The sequence below is a fragment of the Molossus molossus genome, unplaced genomic scaffold (genome assembly GCF_014108415.1).
Source record: "Molossus molossus isolate mMolMol1 unplaced genomic scaffold, mMolMol1.p scaffold_m16_p_3, whole genome shotgun sequence".
Lineage (NCBI taxonomy): Eukaryota > Metazoa > Chordata > Mammalia > Chiroptera > Molossidae > Molossus > Molossus molossus.
This window is the reverse complement of record NW_023425366.1, coordinates 130542631-130556741: the sequence shown is the minus strand read 5'-3', so window position 1 is coordinate 130556741 and position 14111 is coordinate 130542631. Positions and strand designations below refer to the sequence as shown.

General features: G+C 38.1%; 1 protein-coding gene across 1 annotated transcript in view; it reads left to right on the top strand.

Annotated features, from left to right (window-relative positions):
• LOC118642185 (ATP-binding cassette sub-family A member 3-like) overlaps nucleotides 1-14111 on the top strand; it is a 223145-nt gene that overhangs the window by 107923 nt on the left and 101111 nt on the right. The window contains exons 15-16 of the mRNA XM_036279777.1: nucleotides 149-359; nucleotides 13773-13923. Of these exons, the coding sequence (XP_036135670.1) occupies nucleotides 149-359; nucleotides 13773-13923 (362 nt within the window). The remainder of the gene's footprint in view (nucleotides 1-148; nucleotides 360-13772; nucleotides 13924-14111) is intronic.

The window sequence follows — 14111 nt, the reverse complement described above, 5'->3', positions numbered from 1 at the left end:
TCAATTTTAGTCTAAACTTATTATCTTAGCTCAGTTGGACAAGTGACTGAAATAGCAAAAACAGAATAAGCCTCATGACTGTAAGACCCTAGTGGTACTAATATATAATGTTTAACTATGGTCATGGAATTGTTCTTCTGGTCTCTAGGTGGTGATACTTGATGAGCCCACAGCTGGCATGGACCCCGCCTCAAAGAGGGCCACCTGGGATTTCCTTCAACGGTATAAACGGAACTGTACCATCTTACTGACCACCCACTACATGGATGAAGCTGACATCCTGGGTGACCGCATAGCCATCATGGTGAACGGAACTTTGCGATGCTGTGGCTCTTCACTTTTCCTCAAAAAGATATATGGTCTGACTCCCTTTAATCATTCTTTGGATATTGATGTCTTAATATTATTCCAACATAGTTTTTATGGATGTTGATACTTTAATATTATTTAACATAACTTTTGCTGTTACTTTTCTATCTACCAAAAACTTCAGTGATTCCCTCTGTTCCTTTAATTGTGCTCAGCTATGAGCCCTTTGAAATAATGGTCATATTTTAGTTTTTCAAAATTATTGCATTATCCCGATTTTATATTCATTTCTTTTATATGGCATCTACTTAAATTGTAAGTTGCCCAACTGCAGTTGGACTTTTAATGAGATAGGTAGGTAGGTAGGTAGATAGATTCCAGTAATTTACCTTTAACCCCATTCCATCTATTCCCTTTCCCCAGAGGCAACTGCCTTTTAATTTTCATCACCATACATTATTTTTTCCTGTTGTTGAAAATCATATAAATGAATTATACACAATAATTTTTGTTTCTGTTTCTTTTTTTTTTTTTTTTTTTTACCTCAGACAGTATTTTGAGGTTCATCTTTATTGCTGCATGTATCAGTAGTACATACACTCTACTCTTCATGCATTTTAGGTTGTTTAAGGTCATTTCCAGTTTTCAAATATCATGAATGAATATGTTGTAAGGGTGAAAATATGTAGGCATGTAGTTACTTGGTCAATTATTAAGTGTATTTCTGCCAAAAGATTCTCCAAAGTGCTTGTATTATTTTACACCTACCAGTGTGTTTGAAAAATCAACTTGCTCTATATCCACACAAATATTTTGTTGTCGTCTTTGGATTTTAGCTGTTTACAGAATGGAAAACAATATTTTTTATTATTTTAACTTCCAGTTTTCTTAGGAATAATTACATTTAGTACATTTTTATGTACAACTTGGCTTTTTGTATAATTTACTCTCTGAAGTATAAACGTTGGTTGGTTATGTTTTTTATTCTTCATTTCCAATTCATATATTCCAAAACTCAGTCCTTTGTCAGGTATATCTATTGTGAATATTTCTCCAAATGTATTGCTTGCCTATTCATTTTGTTGTTGTTGTTTGCTGGTATCGTTTGATGAGCATACATTTTTAATTTTTAAAAGTCAAGTTTATCAATTATTTTCCATTTTTGGCCTATACTTTTAAAAAAACCATTGCTTATATAAAGGTTGCAAAGATATTCTCTTATATTTTATTCTGAATTGTATGGTTCTAGTTTCTAAAAGTTTATGATATATTTTAAGTGAATTTTTTTTTGTGTGAATGGTGTTAGGTAAGTGTTGATGTTGATTTTTTTTTCATCTGAGAATCCAGATCCATTTGTGGAAAGCACACTCCTTTTTCTGTTAAGTTAGTACTTAACAGAAAAAATCAATTGACTGTTTATATGTAGGTCTACTTTTGGGTTTTCTATTGTTTCATTGATCTAGGTCTATCTTTTTACAAATACTCCAGTCATGAACACTGTGTGTTTATAGTAAGTCTTGAAAACAAGTAATGTCTATCCACTTAATTTCTCTCTTTTTCAAAATTAGTTCACCTGTTTTAGGCCCTTTTTAGTTTTATATAAATTTTAGGGTCATTTTGTCAAATTCTACAAAAAAGCATGGTAGGATTTTGATTGGAATTGCTATAAATCTTTTTATTTATTTTTTATTTTTGTTACAGATGTTTCCCTTGTTCCCCCATTTGCATCCTCCTCCCATCCCCTCCCATTCCATTCCCAGCATTGTTGTTCCTGTCCTTGTTTACACATACATGCGAAAAGTTCTGTGGTTTATCTCTTCCTTCCCCCCAAATAGACCTCTTCTGAGGTTTGTCAGTCTGCACCCCACTTCCATGTCTCTGGGTCTGTTTTGTTCCTCAGCTTGTTTTGTTCATTATATTTCACAGATAAGCGAGATCATGTGATATTTGTCTTTCTCTGATTGGCTTGTTTCACTTAAAATAATACTCTCCAGATCCTTCCATATCATCTCAAAGAATAACAGATCTTTCTTTCTTACAGCTGCATAGTATTACATTGTGTATATGTACCACAGCTTTTTTATTCACTCATCTATAGATGAACAATTGGGCTGTTTCCAGATGTTAGTGATTGTGTAAATATTGCTGCTATAAACATAGGGGTACATACATTTTTTCTGATTGGTGTCTCAGGCTTCTTAGGATATATTCCTAGAAGTGGGATCACTGGGAAACACCATGTTATTTTCCATAGTGGCTGCACCAGTCTGCATTGCCACCAGCAGTGTATTAGAGTCCCCTTTTCTCCACACCCTCGCCAACACTTGTTGTTTGATGATTGGTTGATGATGGCCATTCTGGCAGGTGTGAGGTGATACCTCATTGTTGTTTTAATTTGCATCTCTCTGATGATTAGTGATGTTGAGCATTTCTTTATATGTCTCTTAGCCATTTGTATGTCCAGTTTGGAGAGGTGTCTATTTAGTTTTTCTGCCCATTTTTTAATTGGGTTCTGTATCTTCCTTTTGTTGAGTTGTATGAACATTCTCTGTATATTGGAAATTAACCCCTTATCTGATATATCATTGACAATTATGCTCTCCCATACAGTGGGTAGCCTTTCCATTTTGATGATTGTATCTTTCGCTGTACAGAAGCTTTTGAGTTTGATGTAGTCCCAAGTGTTTATTTTCTCCTTTGTTTCTGTTGCCTTAGGTGATGTATAAGTGAAAATTCCAAAGCGTATGATGCCTGAAATTTTCTCACCTACATTTTCTTCCAGGATTTTTAGAGATTCATGAGTCACATTTAAGTCTTTTATCCATGTTGAGTTTATTCTCGTGTATGGTGTAAGTTAGTGGTCTAGTTTCATTTTTTTTTTGCATGCAGCTGTCCAATTTGTCCAACACCATTTATTATTAAAGAGGCTGTCTTTACTCCACTGTATGCTCTTGCCACTTTTGTCAAATATTAATTGAGCATGTTGCCTTGGGTCCATTTCTGGGTTCTCTATTGTGTTCCATTGATCTATCTGCCTGTTCTTGTGCTGGTACCGGGCTGTTTTGATTAGAGTGGCTTTGTTGTATAACCTGAAATCTGGTAATGTGATCCCTCCTACTTTGTTCTTCTTTTTCAAGATTGCTGTGGCTATTTGAGGTCTTTTTTGGTTTCATATGAACTTTTGAAGTATTCGTTGTAGTTCTTTGAAGTATGTTGTTGGTATTTTGATGGGGATTGCATTGAATCTATAGATTGCTTTGGGTAGTAGGAACATTTTAATGATGTTAATTCTTCCAATTCATGAAGAAGGTATGTGCTTCCACTTTTTGTATATCTTCCTCTGTTTTTTCTTTTTTCAATGACCTGTAGTTTTCTGTGAATAGATCCTTTATTTCTTTGGTTAAGTTTATTCCTAGGTATCTTAATTTTTTTTGCCGCGATAGTAATCGGATTGTTTTGTTTTTGTTTTTGTTTTTGTTTTTAGTTTCTGTGAGTTATTGGGGTATAAGAATGCCATCAATTCCTTGACGTTAATGTTGTATCCTGCTACTGTTCCAAATTCATTTATTAAGTCTAGTAAATTTTTGATGGTATATTTAGGGTTTTCTTCATATAGTATCATGTCATCTGTGAATATGACAGTTTCACGTCCTCCTTTCCTATTCAGATCCCTTTTATTTTTAATCCCTGTCTGATTGCTGTGGCAAAGATTTCCAGTACTATGTGAAAAAAGAGTGGCAAAAGTGGGAATCCTTGTCTTGTTCCTGTTCCTAAGAAAAATGCTTTTAGTGTTTGCCCATTGAGTATGATTTGGATGTAGGTCTATCATACATGGCCTTTATTATGTGGAGATCTGATCCCTCTATTCCCAGATTGCTGAGCGTTTTTATCAGAAATGGGTGCTGGATTTTGTTGAATGATTTTTCAGCGTCTATTGATGTGATCATATAATTTTTATCTTTCATTTGTTTTATGTGGTGTATCACATTTATTGATTTGTGGATATTGTACCAGCCTTGCAACCCTGGGATTAATCCCACTTGGTCATGGTGAACAATTTTTTTGATGTATTGCTGGATTCGATTTGCTAGTATTTTGTTCAGGATGTTGGCATCCATGTTTATCAGGGATGTTGGTCTGTAGTTTTCTTTCTTTGTAGTTTCTTTCTTTTTCTGGTTTTGGAATTAGAGTTATGCTGGCCTCATAAAACAAGTTTGGAATTCTTCCTTCTTCTTGAATTTTTTGAAGTAGTTTGAGGAGAATGGGTATTAGTTCTTCTTTGAATGTTTGGTAAAATTCCCTCGTGAAGCCATCTGGGCCTGGGTTTCTTTTTTTGCTGGGAGAGTCTTGATTACATCTTCAATTTCTTTTGTTGTTATTGGTCTGTTCAAGATTTCTATCTCTTCTTGGTTCAGTTTTGGGAGAGTATGTGTTTTTAGAAATGTTTCCATTTCACTTAGATTGTCGATTTTTTTGCCATATAATAGTTCATAATATCTGTTAACAATCCTTTGTATTTCTGTGTTGTCAGTTATTATTTCTCCTCTTTAATTTGTGATTTTGTGTATTTGGGTTCTCTCTTTTTGTTTCTTGGTGAGTCTACCTAAGGGTCCATCAGTCTTGTTTATCTTTTCAAAGAACCAGCTCTTTGTTTCATTGATCCTTTGAATTGTTTTTTGGTCTCTATGTCATTTACTTCTGGTCTGATCTTTACTATTTCCTTCCATCTACTTGCTCTGGGGTTTTCTTTTTGTTTGCATTCTAGTTCTTTAAGTTGTGAGGTTAGATCGTCTATTAGAAATTTTTCTTGCTTCTTGAAGTAGGCCTTTAGTGCTATGAACTTCCCTCTCAAAACTGCTTTCGCAGCATCCCATAGATTTTGTGTTGTTGTGTGTTCATTTTCATTGGTTTCCAGGAAGTTTTAAATTCCTTCCTTGAAATCCATGGTAACCCATTCATTGTTTACTAATATGCTATTTGCCTTCCATGTTTTCAAATGTCTTTGCATGTCCTTGTTGCAATTGATTTCTAGTTGCATGCCATTGTGATCTGAGAAGAGGCTTGATATGATTTCAATCTTGAACTTATAGAGACTTAGTTTGTGTCCTAACATGGGGTCTATCTTGGAGAATGTCCCATGTGCACTTGAGAAGACGGTAAATTCTGCTTTTTTGGGGTGTAATTCTCTGTAGACATCTATTAAATTCATTTGTTCCAGTGCTTCATTTAGAGCCTCTGTTTCCTTGTTAATTATTTGTCTAGAAGATCTATCCAGTGATGTCAGCAGGTTGTTGAAGTCCCCTGCTATGATTGAATTGCTGTGGATTTCTCCTTTGAAGTCCTCCAAATGATTTTTAATATATGTTGGTGCTCCTATATTGGGTGCATATATGTTTATCAAGGTTATATCTTCCTCTTGGATAGATCCTTTCAATAGTATGTAGTGGCTTTGTTTCTAGTTATGGCCTTCATTTTGAAATCTACTTTATCAGATATGAGTACAGCTACCCCAGCTTTTTTTTTGCTTTCCGTTTGCTTGAAAGATTTTATTCCATCCCTGCACTTTCAAGCTATGTGAGTCTTTTGTTGTCAGGTGGGTCTATTGTAAACAACATATATGTGAGTCGTGCTTTCTTTTCCACTCAGCTACTCTGTGTCTTACTGTCAGAGCATTCAAACCATTCACATTTAAGGTGATAATTGATATGTACTTATTTATTGCCATTTTTGTTAATTGAGGTTTTATTTTTCTTCCAATTTCTTCTACTAATTACAGTAGTTCTTTTAGCATATCTTGAAGAGCTGGTTTGGTGTTAATATATTCCCTTAACCTTTTATTATTTATTTATTTTTGGTCTGGAAAGCTCTTTATTTGACCTTCTGTTTTGAATAATAGCCTTGCTGGGTAAAGTAGTCTTGGATTCAGATCCTTGTTTTTCATGACCTTGATTACTTCATGCCACTCCCTTCTGGCCTGTAGTATTTCTGTTCAGAAGTCAGCCTTATGGGGTTACCTTTATAGGTAACCTGTTGCTTATCTCTTGCTGCCTCTAGGATTCTCTCTTTGTCTCTAATTTTTGGCATTTTAATTACTATGTGTCTTGGTGTGGGCGTGTTTGGGTTCTTCTTACTTGGGGTACTCTGTGCTTCTTAAACTTGAATGCCTTTTTCCTACACCAAGTTAGGAAAGTTTTCTGTCATTATTTCTTCATATATATTCTCTTATCCTTGCCCATTTTCTTCCTCTTCAGGGACTCCTATGATGCGAATGTTATTACATTTCCAGGTGTCCCACAGTTCTCTTAAGCTATCTTCCTGTTTTAATTGTTTTTTTCTTTTGGTTTCTGATTGGTTGATTTTTTTCTACCCTTTCTTCTAATTCACTGATCTGGTCCTCAGCTTCCTCTACTCTGCTGGTTAGTCCTTTCAATGTATTCTTAATTTCTGCTATGTCATTCTTCATTTCTACTTGGTTGGTTTTCAGTGTTTCTATATCTTTTCTCATGGTGCTGATGTCCTTACTCATGCTGTTGAGCTTCCTCAAGATCATGGCTCTGAACTCTACCTCTGATAATTTGCTTAGCTGCATTTCATTTATCTTATCTTCGATAGAGTTGTCTTGTTCTTTCATTTGGGATTTGTTTCTTTGTTTCACCATTTTGGCTATCTCAGTGGGTTTTGGAGCCTGCCAAATTTTCCCTGTGGGTGTTGGTGTTCTGCATTTTGTGGCTCCCTCTACTGGGTTTGGATGAGCCTGGGTGGGCCCATGTTAAACACCACTGTCAAGTCTTACTTTCCTGGGTAGATTTGTAAGCCCAGGAAAGGTTCAGTTATCCTCTAGCTTTTTCCTAGAAGCTAGTAGTCTCAGTTACTCAGTGCCTTGAAATGTAGCCTTGGTGTTCTGCATAAAAGGATTTCCAGAGGGTAGGATAGATGCTGGTTATTAATGAGCCTCAATTTGCATTACTTTGCCGTACCTGGGAAAGGATGAATATCTTGGGGGGTGGGGGCTGCTGCTTTTCCCCACAGCTCTGGGAAGGAGCACACTGGCCACTGTTCTTTGTGGACGCAGCTCAGCAAAAACTCTGAGTGCCTTCCAAATTTTGGGTGTCCCCACAGTGTTACAGCCCTCTCTGCCCTCCTTTCCTGCCGTAGCCCCCAGGTGAGTGGCTGTGGCTATTTTAGTGCTCTGTACTGCCTCTCTGCAATGTAGAGAGGGTTTGGTCTTTATTCCCCAAGGGTGCTGCTCATAGCGAAGACTGCTGCTTTCCTTGGGCTCTCATCCCGCCACCGTCTTGTGCCTCTGCAGATGCTACCAATGTCCCTGGTTATGTGGTCCTGTCCTGCTGCTTTTCTGTTGCTTTTTTCTGAGGATTTGTCTTTATTTTAGTTGTAATTCCTGTTTGGATCTGGGACATTGTCTGGGTAGCTTCTATTCTCTCTGCCTCCATTTTTCACTTCCTCTATACCTATCTTGTGCACAGATGGGTTGTACAGGCCTTCCAGGTGCCCCAGCACCCTGCAGTTCCCATGGGTAATTGGATCGCATAGTCCCTTTGGGGACCCACCTTTATGCTTATGTTATGGGCTGCTGGGTCACACAGGCCTCTCTGGTGCTTCAGCACCCCGCAGGTCCCATGGGTAACTGGATGGCACAGTCCCTGCTGGGTTGCACACGCATCTCTGTTACTTCAGCACCCCACAGGCCTGTGGGTAACTAGATCACACAGTCCCCGCTGGGACGCACAGGCCTCTATGGTGCTTCAGCACCCCACAGGTCCCGCAGGTAACTGGATATCACAGTCCCTACAGGGTCATGCATGCCTCTCTGGTGCTTCAGCAACCCACAGGTCCTGGGGGTAACTGGATGGCACAGTCCCTGTTGAGTCGCACAGGCCTCTCTGGTGCTTCAGCACCCCAAAAGCCCAGTGAGTAACTAGATTGTGCAGTCCCTGCTGGGTTGCATAGGCCTCTCTGGTGCTTCAGCACCCTGCAGGTCCTGGGGGTAACTAGATCCCACAGTCCCTGCTGCGTCACACAGGCCCCTCTGGTGTTTCAGCACCCTGCAGGTCCTAGGGGTAACTAGATTGTACATTTCCTACTGGGTCTCACAGGCCTCTCTGGTGCCCCTGCACCCTGTAGTTCCCATGGGCGGGCAGTTGGATCACACCAATCTCTCTGGGGCTCTGGCTTCCCACTCCCAACACCATATATTGAAGAGGCTGTCATTACTCCACTTTATGTTCTTGTTACCTTTGTCAAATATTAATTGAGCATAAGGAGTTGGATCAATTTTTGGGTTTTCTGTCCTGTTCCATTTATCTATATGCTTGTTCTGTGCCAGTACCAAGTTGTTTTTGATTACTATGAGTTTGTAGTATAACCTAGTATCTAGTATTGTGAGCCCTCCTACTTTGTTCTTTTTCAAGACTGCTATAGCTATTCAAGGTTATTTTTGGTTCCATATAAGCTTTTGGAGTATTTGTTCTAGTTTTGTGAAATATGTTGTTGGTATTTTAATGGGGAGTGCAATGAATTTATAGATTGCTTTGGGTAGTATGGGCATTTTAATGAGGTTAACTTTTCCAATCCATGAACATGGTATATGCTTCCACTTTTTTTTTATCTTTCTCTATTTCTTTTTTCAATGCCCAATAGTTTTCTGTGAACTGATCCTTTACTTCTTTGTTTATGTTTACTCCTAGGTATCTTTATTTCTTTGCCACATGGTAACAGGATTGATTTTTTAGTTTTCCTTTCTGTGAGTTCATCATTTGTGTATAAGAATGCCATCGATTTCTTGATGTTAATTTTGTATTCTGCTACTGTGCCAAATTCATTTATTAAGTCCAGTAGATTTTTGATGGGGTCTTTAGGTTTTTCTATGTACAATATCATGTCATCTGCAAATAATGACAGTTTCACTTCCTCCTTTCCAATTTGGATCCCTTTTATTTTTTCTTCCTGTCTGATTGCTGTGGTTAAGACTGCCAGTACTATGTTAAATAAAAGTCGTGAAAATGGGCATCCCTGTCTTGTTCCTGTTCTTAAGGGAAATGCTTTTAGCTGTTGCCCATTGAGTATGATGTTGGCTGTAGGTTTTTCACATATGGCCTTTATTATCTCAAGATATGATCCCTCTATTCCCACATTGCTGAGCGTTTTTATCAGAAATGGGTGCTGGATTTTGTTGAATGGTTTTTTAGCATCTATTGATATGATCAAATGTTTTATATCTTTCATTTTGTCTATGTGGTGTATAACATTTATTGATTTGAGATTATTGTACTATCCTTGCATCCCTGGGATGAATCCCACTTGGTCATGATGAATACTTTTTTTTTTTATGTGTTGCTGGATCTGATTTGCTAATATTTTTTTCATGTGTTGCTGGATCTGATTTGTTAAGGATTTTGTCATCTGTGTTCATTAGCGATATTCACCTGTATTTTTGTTGTTGTTGTTGTTTATAGTGTCTTTACCTGATTTTGGAATTAGAATTATTATGGCCTCATAAAATGAGTTTGGAAGTCTTCCATGTTCTGGAATTTCTTTGACTAGTTTGAGGAGAATGGGTGTTAGATCTTCTTTACATGATGGTAACACCTGCCCCCCTCTCCCCCTTGAACCCATACAGGCCTAGGCTTTTGTTTGCTGGGAGTTTCTTGATTATATTTTTAACTTTCTTAGTTGTTATTGGTCTCTTCAAGTTTTCTATCACTTCCTGGTTTTTGGGAGACTGTGCATTTCTAGGAATTTCTCCATTTCACCTAGATTGTTTAATTTGTTGGCATATAATTGTTCACAGTATGTTTTAATGATCCTTTGTATTTCTGTGGTGTCAGTTGCTACTTCTTCTCTTTACTTTCTGATTTTGTTTATCTGGTTCCTCTCTTTTTGTTTCTTGGTGAGTCTGGTTAAAGGTTCATCAATCTTGTTTATGTGATCAAACAACCAGCTCTTTGTTTCACTGATTTTTTAATTTTTTTTTTAGTTTCTATGTCATATATTTCTGCTCTGACCTTTAGTATTTCCTTCTACTTGCTCTGGGTTTTTCTCTTTGTTTACTTTCTAGTTCTTTAAGTTGTAGGGTTAGAAAGTCAATTAGGAATTTTTCTTGTTTCTTGTGGTAGGCCTGTAGTGCTGTGAACCTCCCTCTCAGGACTGCTTTCACTGCATCCTATAGATTTTGTGTTGTCATATGTTCATTTTCATTTGTTTCCAGGAAGTTTTTGAATTTCTCTTTTGATCTTCTTGGTAACCCATTTGTTGTTTAATAATATGCTATTTAGCCTCCATGTGTTTGAATGTTTTTGTGTGTTTTTATTGCAATTGAGTTCTAGTTTCATGTCACTGTAATCTGAGAAGATGCTTGATATGGTTTCAATCTTCTTGAATTTGTAGGAACTACTTTGTGTCCTAACCTGTGATCTATTATCGAGAATGAACCATGTGCACTTGAGAAGAATATATATTCTGAAGCTTTGGGTTGAAATGTTCTATAAATATCAATTAACTCCAACTGATCTAGTTCATCATTTAAAGACTTTATCTAGATGGTTTATCCAGTGTGTCGTCGGGGTGTTAAAATCACCCACTATCATTGTATTACTGTTGATCTCCCTTGAAGTCCTCCAGATGTTTTTTGATATATTTTGGTGTTCCTGTATTTTTGGTGCATATATGTTTACCAGGGTTATATCCTCCTGTTGGATTATTCCCTTTCATATTATGTAGTGACCTTCTTTGTCTCTTACTATGTCTCTTATTATTATGAAGTCTTATCAGATATGATTATTGGTACACTAGCTTTTTTTTCTTTTCCATTTGCTTGGGAAAATTTTTTCTATCCCTTTACTTTCATCCTGTGTGAGTCTTTTCTTGTGAGGTGGGTAGACAGCATATATATGGGTTATGTTTTATTATTCAGTCAGCTAGCCTATGTCTTTTGATAGGAACAGTTAAGCCATTTACATTTAAGGTTATTATTGAGAAATACTTATTAATGACCATTTTTATTTTATGCTTGTATTCCTGTCTCTCTTTGTTTCTTCTTCTTTTTATAGCAGTCCCTCTAGCATTTCTTGAGGTGCTGGTTTGGTAGTGGTAAATTTCGTTAGCTTTTTTGTCTGTGAAGCTCTTTATTTCCCCATTCAGTTTTGAAATATAGCCTTGCTGGACAGAGAAGTCTTGGATTCAGACCCTTGCCTTTCATTACTTTGTATACTTCATGCCACTCCCTTCTGGCCTGCAGTGTTTCTGTTGAGAAATAAGCTGACAGTCTAATCAGAACTTTCTTGTAGGGAACTTTCTTCCTCTCTCTTGTTTCCTTTAAGATTCTTTTTTGTCTTTAATGTTTGCCATTTTAATTATGATGTGTCTAGCTGTGGATCTTCTTGGGTTTATTTTGCCATCTTATTTGAAACTCTGTGTTTCCTGGACTTGTGTGACTTTTTCCTTCACCAAATTAGGGAAATTTTTTGTCATTATTTCTTCAAACAGATTCTGTATCCCTTTCTATGATTCTTCTCCTCTTGTACCCCTATCATGCAAATGTTGTTATGTTTTGTGTTTTCATAAATCTCCCTCAAACTCTCCTCCTGCTTTTAAATTTTCCCCCCATTTGCTGCTCTATTTGGGCGGTTTTGTTTTTCTTCTACCTTGTCTTCTAACTCGTTGATTCAGTCTTCAGCTTCTTCTAATATACTATTGAATCCTTCTAAGGTATTTTTCATATCAGCTATGTCATTCTTTATTTCGTCTTCATTTTTATTCATAGATTCTACCTCTTTTTTAAGCTAATGTAGTTCCCACTGAGCTCTTTATATTTCTCATTAAGTTGCTTGTAGTTCTCGCTAAATTGTTTGAACACCCTTAAAATTATTGCTTTGAATTCTTTATCTGACAAACTGCTTTCTTCCATTTCATGTAGTTACTTCTCTTGTGATCCTCCTTTTCTTTCATTTGGGTGTTGTTGTTTTTTTGTCTCCCCATTTTAGAAGTCTGGTAGTTTTAGGCCTGATGAGGGATATTGGGTTGTATAAGCAGGTTGATGTGCATGAAATAAGTTGCTGTGCCTCCCAGACTGTTTTGGCGCATGGTGCCTCTTGCCTGCTGTGGGTCCTGGAGGATTGACAACTGATGGTTGGTATTGGTCTGTCATGGTAGGCACTGCTGGGGTGCATGCATTCCACCAGTGTGCTGCTGGGGCATTCAGTTCCCAGCCAGGGCTCTACTGGGGCATGCAGTTTCCCACTGGGGCTCTGCTGGGGCAGGTGGGTCCCACCAGTGGGCTTCGGAGACATGCTGCTGACTGGCTGGGCTCAGCTCCTCATCAGCTACTGTTGGCGCTGCTGGGGGTGAGTATCAGTTCCCTGTTTTTGCTGCTACTGCTGCTGTTATTGCCAGGGGGTATTCCCAGCCCCCAATCCTCTGCTGCCATTAGGGGCTGATGATGCTCAGCTCCCAAGCCTCAGCTGCTGTTGGTGGTGGGTCTCCTCTCCTATCCAGTCACTGCTGCTGTGGGGGAAGGTGCTGGGCTCCCATGCTGACCCTACTGCTATGAGGTGGTATAGCTCTGATCAGGCTGCTGCTGTGGGGGATGGTACTTGGCTCCTGGCCGGATGGGGCTTCTATAGCAGGCACCTTGACAGTGCTGCTGCTGTGTGCGCTGATCCGCATTGACACAATGGGGTCCACTGATTCGATGGTGCAAGGTGTACAAGTGGATCAGGTTGCTGGGTCCTAGCTGCCCCTCCTGCCTCTTTTCAGAGAAGACCAGGGATCTTCCAAAATGGCATGGCCTCTTGGCCATGCAGGGAAAAGTGCCCTGACAAGCCGCTTACCAAGGTAGCTGGCTCCTCCCACCCACAGCACAGGAACCCTCTGCCCCATGTTTCTGCACTGCATGAGGTTGCTCATCTACACTCACATCCACTCACACTTGCTCACACTTTCACATATTCACCCTCACTCCAGTCCTGCCCGCTGCCATCTTTTTCTCATTGGTCTGTTTTGAATCCTTGTAGTGAAATTTTCAATTCAGTTCATTTTATTCTTTAACTCTATGAATTCTTTTTGGTGCTTAGGTTTTCTCTTTCTTTGATGAAATTCTCAATTTTCACATGCATTGTTATCCTAACTTTGGTGAGCATCTTCATGGTGGTTATTTTGAATTCTCTATAGGGTGTCATGTGTCTCCCTCTCTTAAGAGTTAAATTCTGGAAGTTTATTTTTATTTTGTTTGAAAAATATCTCTATTCTGCTTCTGTTTTATTTTTTTTTTCATTAATAAAATTTAAAAAGAAGTAATTATAAGGCTTTTTAGACTTGTAATAAAATGAATTGTGGCATGCCCTACCTTCTTCTTGCTCACCCAAATCATGAAAAGCTAAGTGAAGTCTGACAAGTATAAGGAAAATACAAAATTGTTTTATGTGTTTTTTTTAATGGTTTTTTATCAGGTGTGGGATATCACATAGTCATGGTGAAGGAACCCCACTGTAATGTTGAAAAAATTTCTAAATTTATGTGTTATCATATACCATCAGCCATTTTGGAGAAGAATATTAGAAATGAATTATCTTTTCTTCTACCCAAAGACAGCACACACAGGTATGGACAAAGAGAGTACTAAAGGTTGGTGTTTAGATAACAGGAAACTGTTGTTGTTTCTCCTGGTTTCTTCAGGCTTAGGCAGTGGAGCTCATTCAACAAGGCAGTACTCCGTCCTCGCTGCCTCTCGCTCTCAAGAGAGAGGTGACTTCTCGTGGCTGCAGTGTCCTGGTTTTATTTAGTGGTGA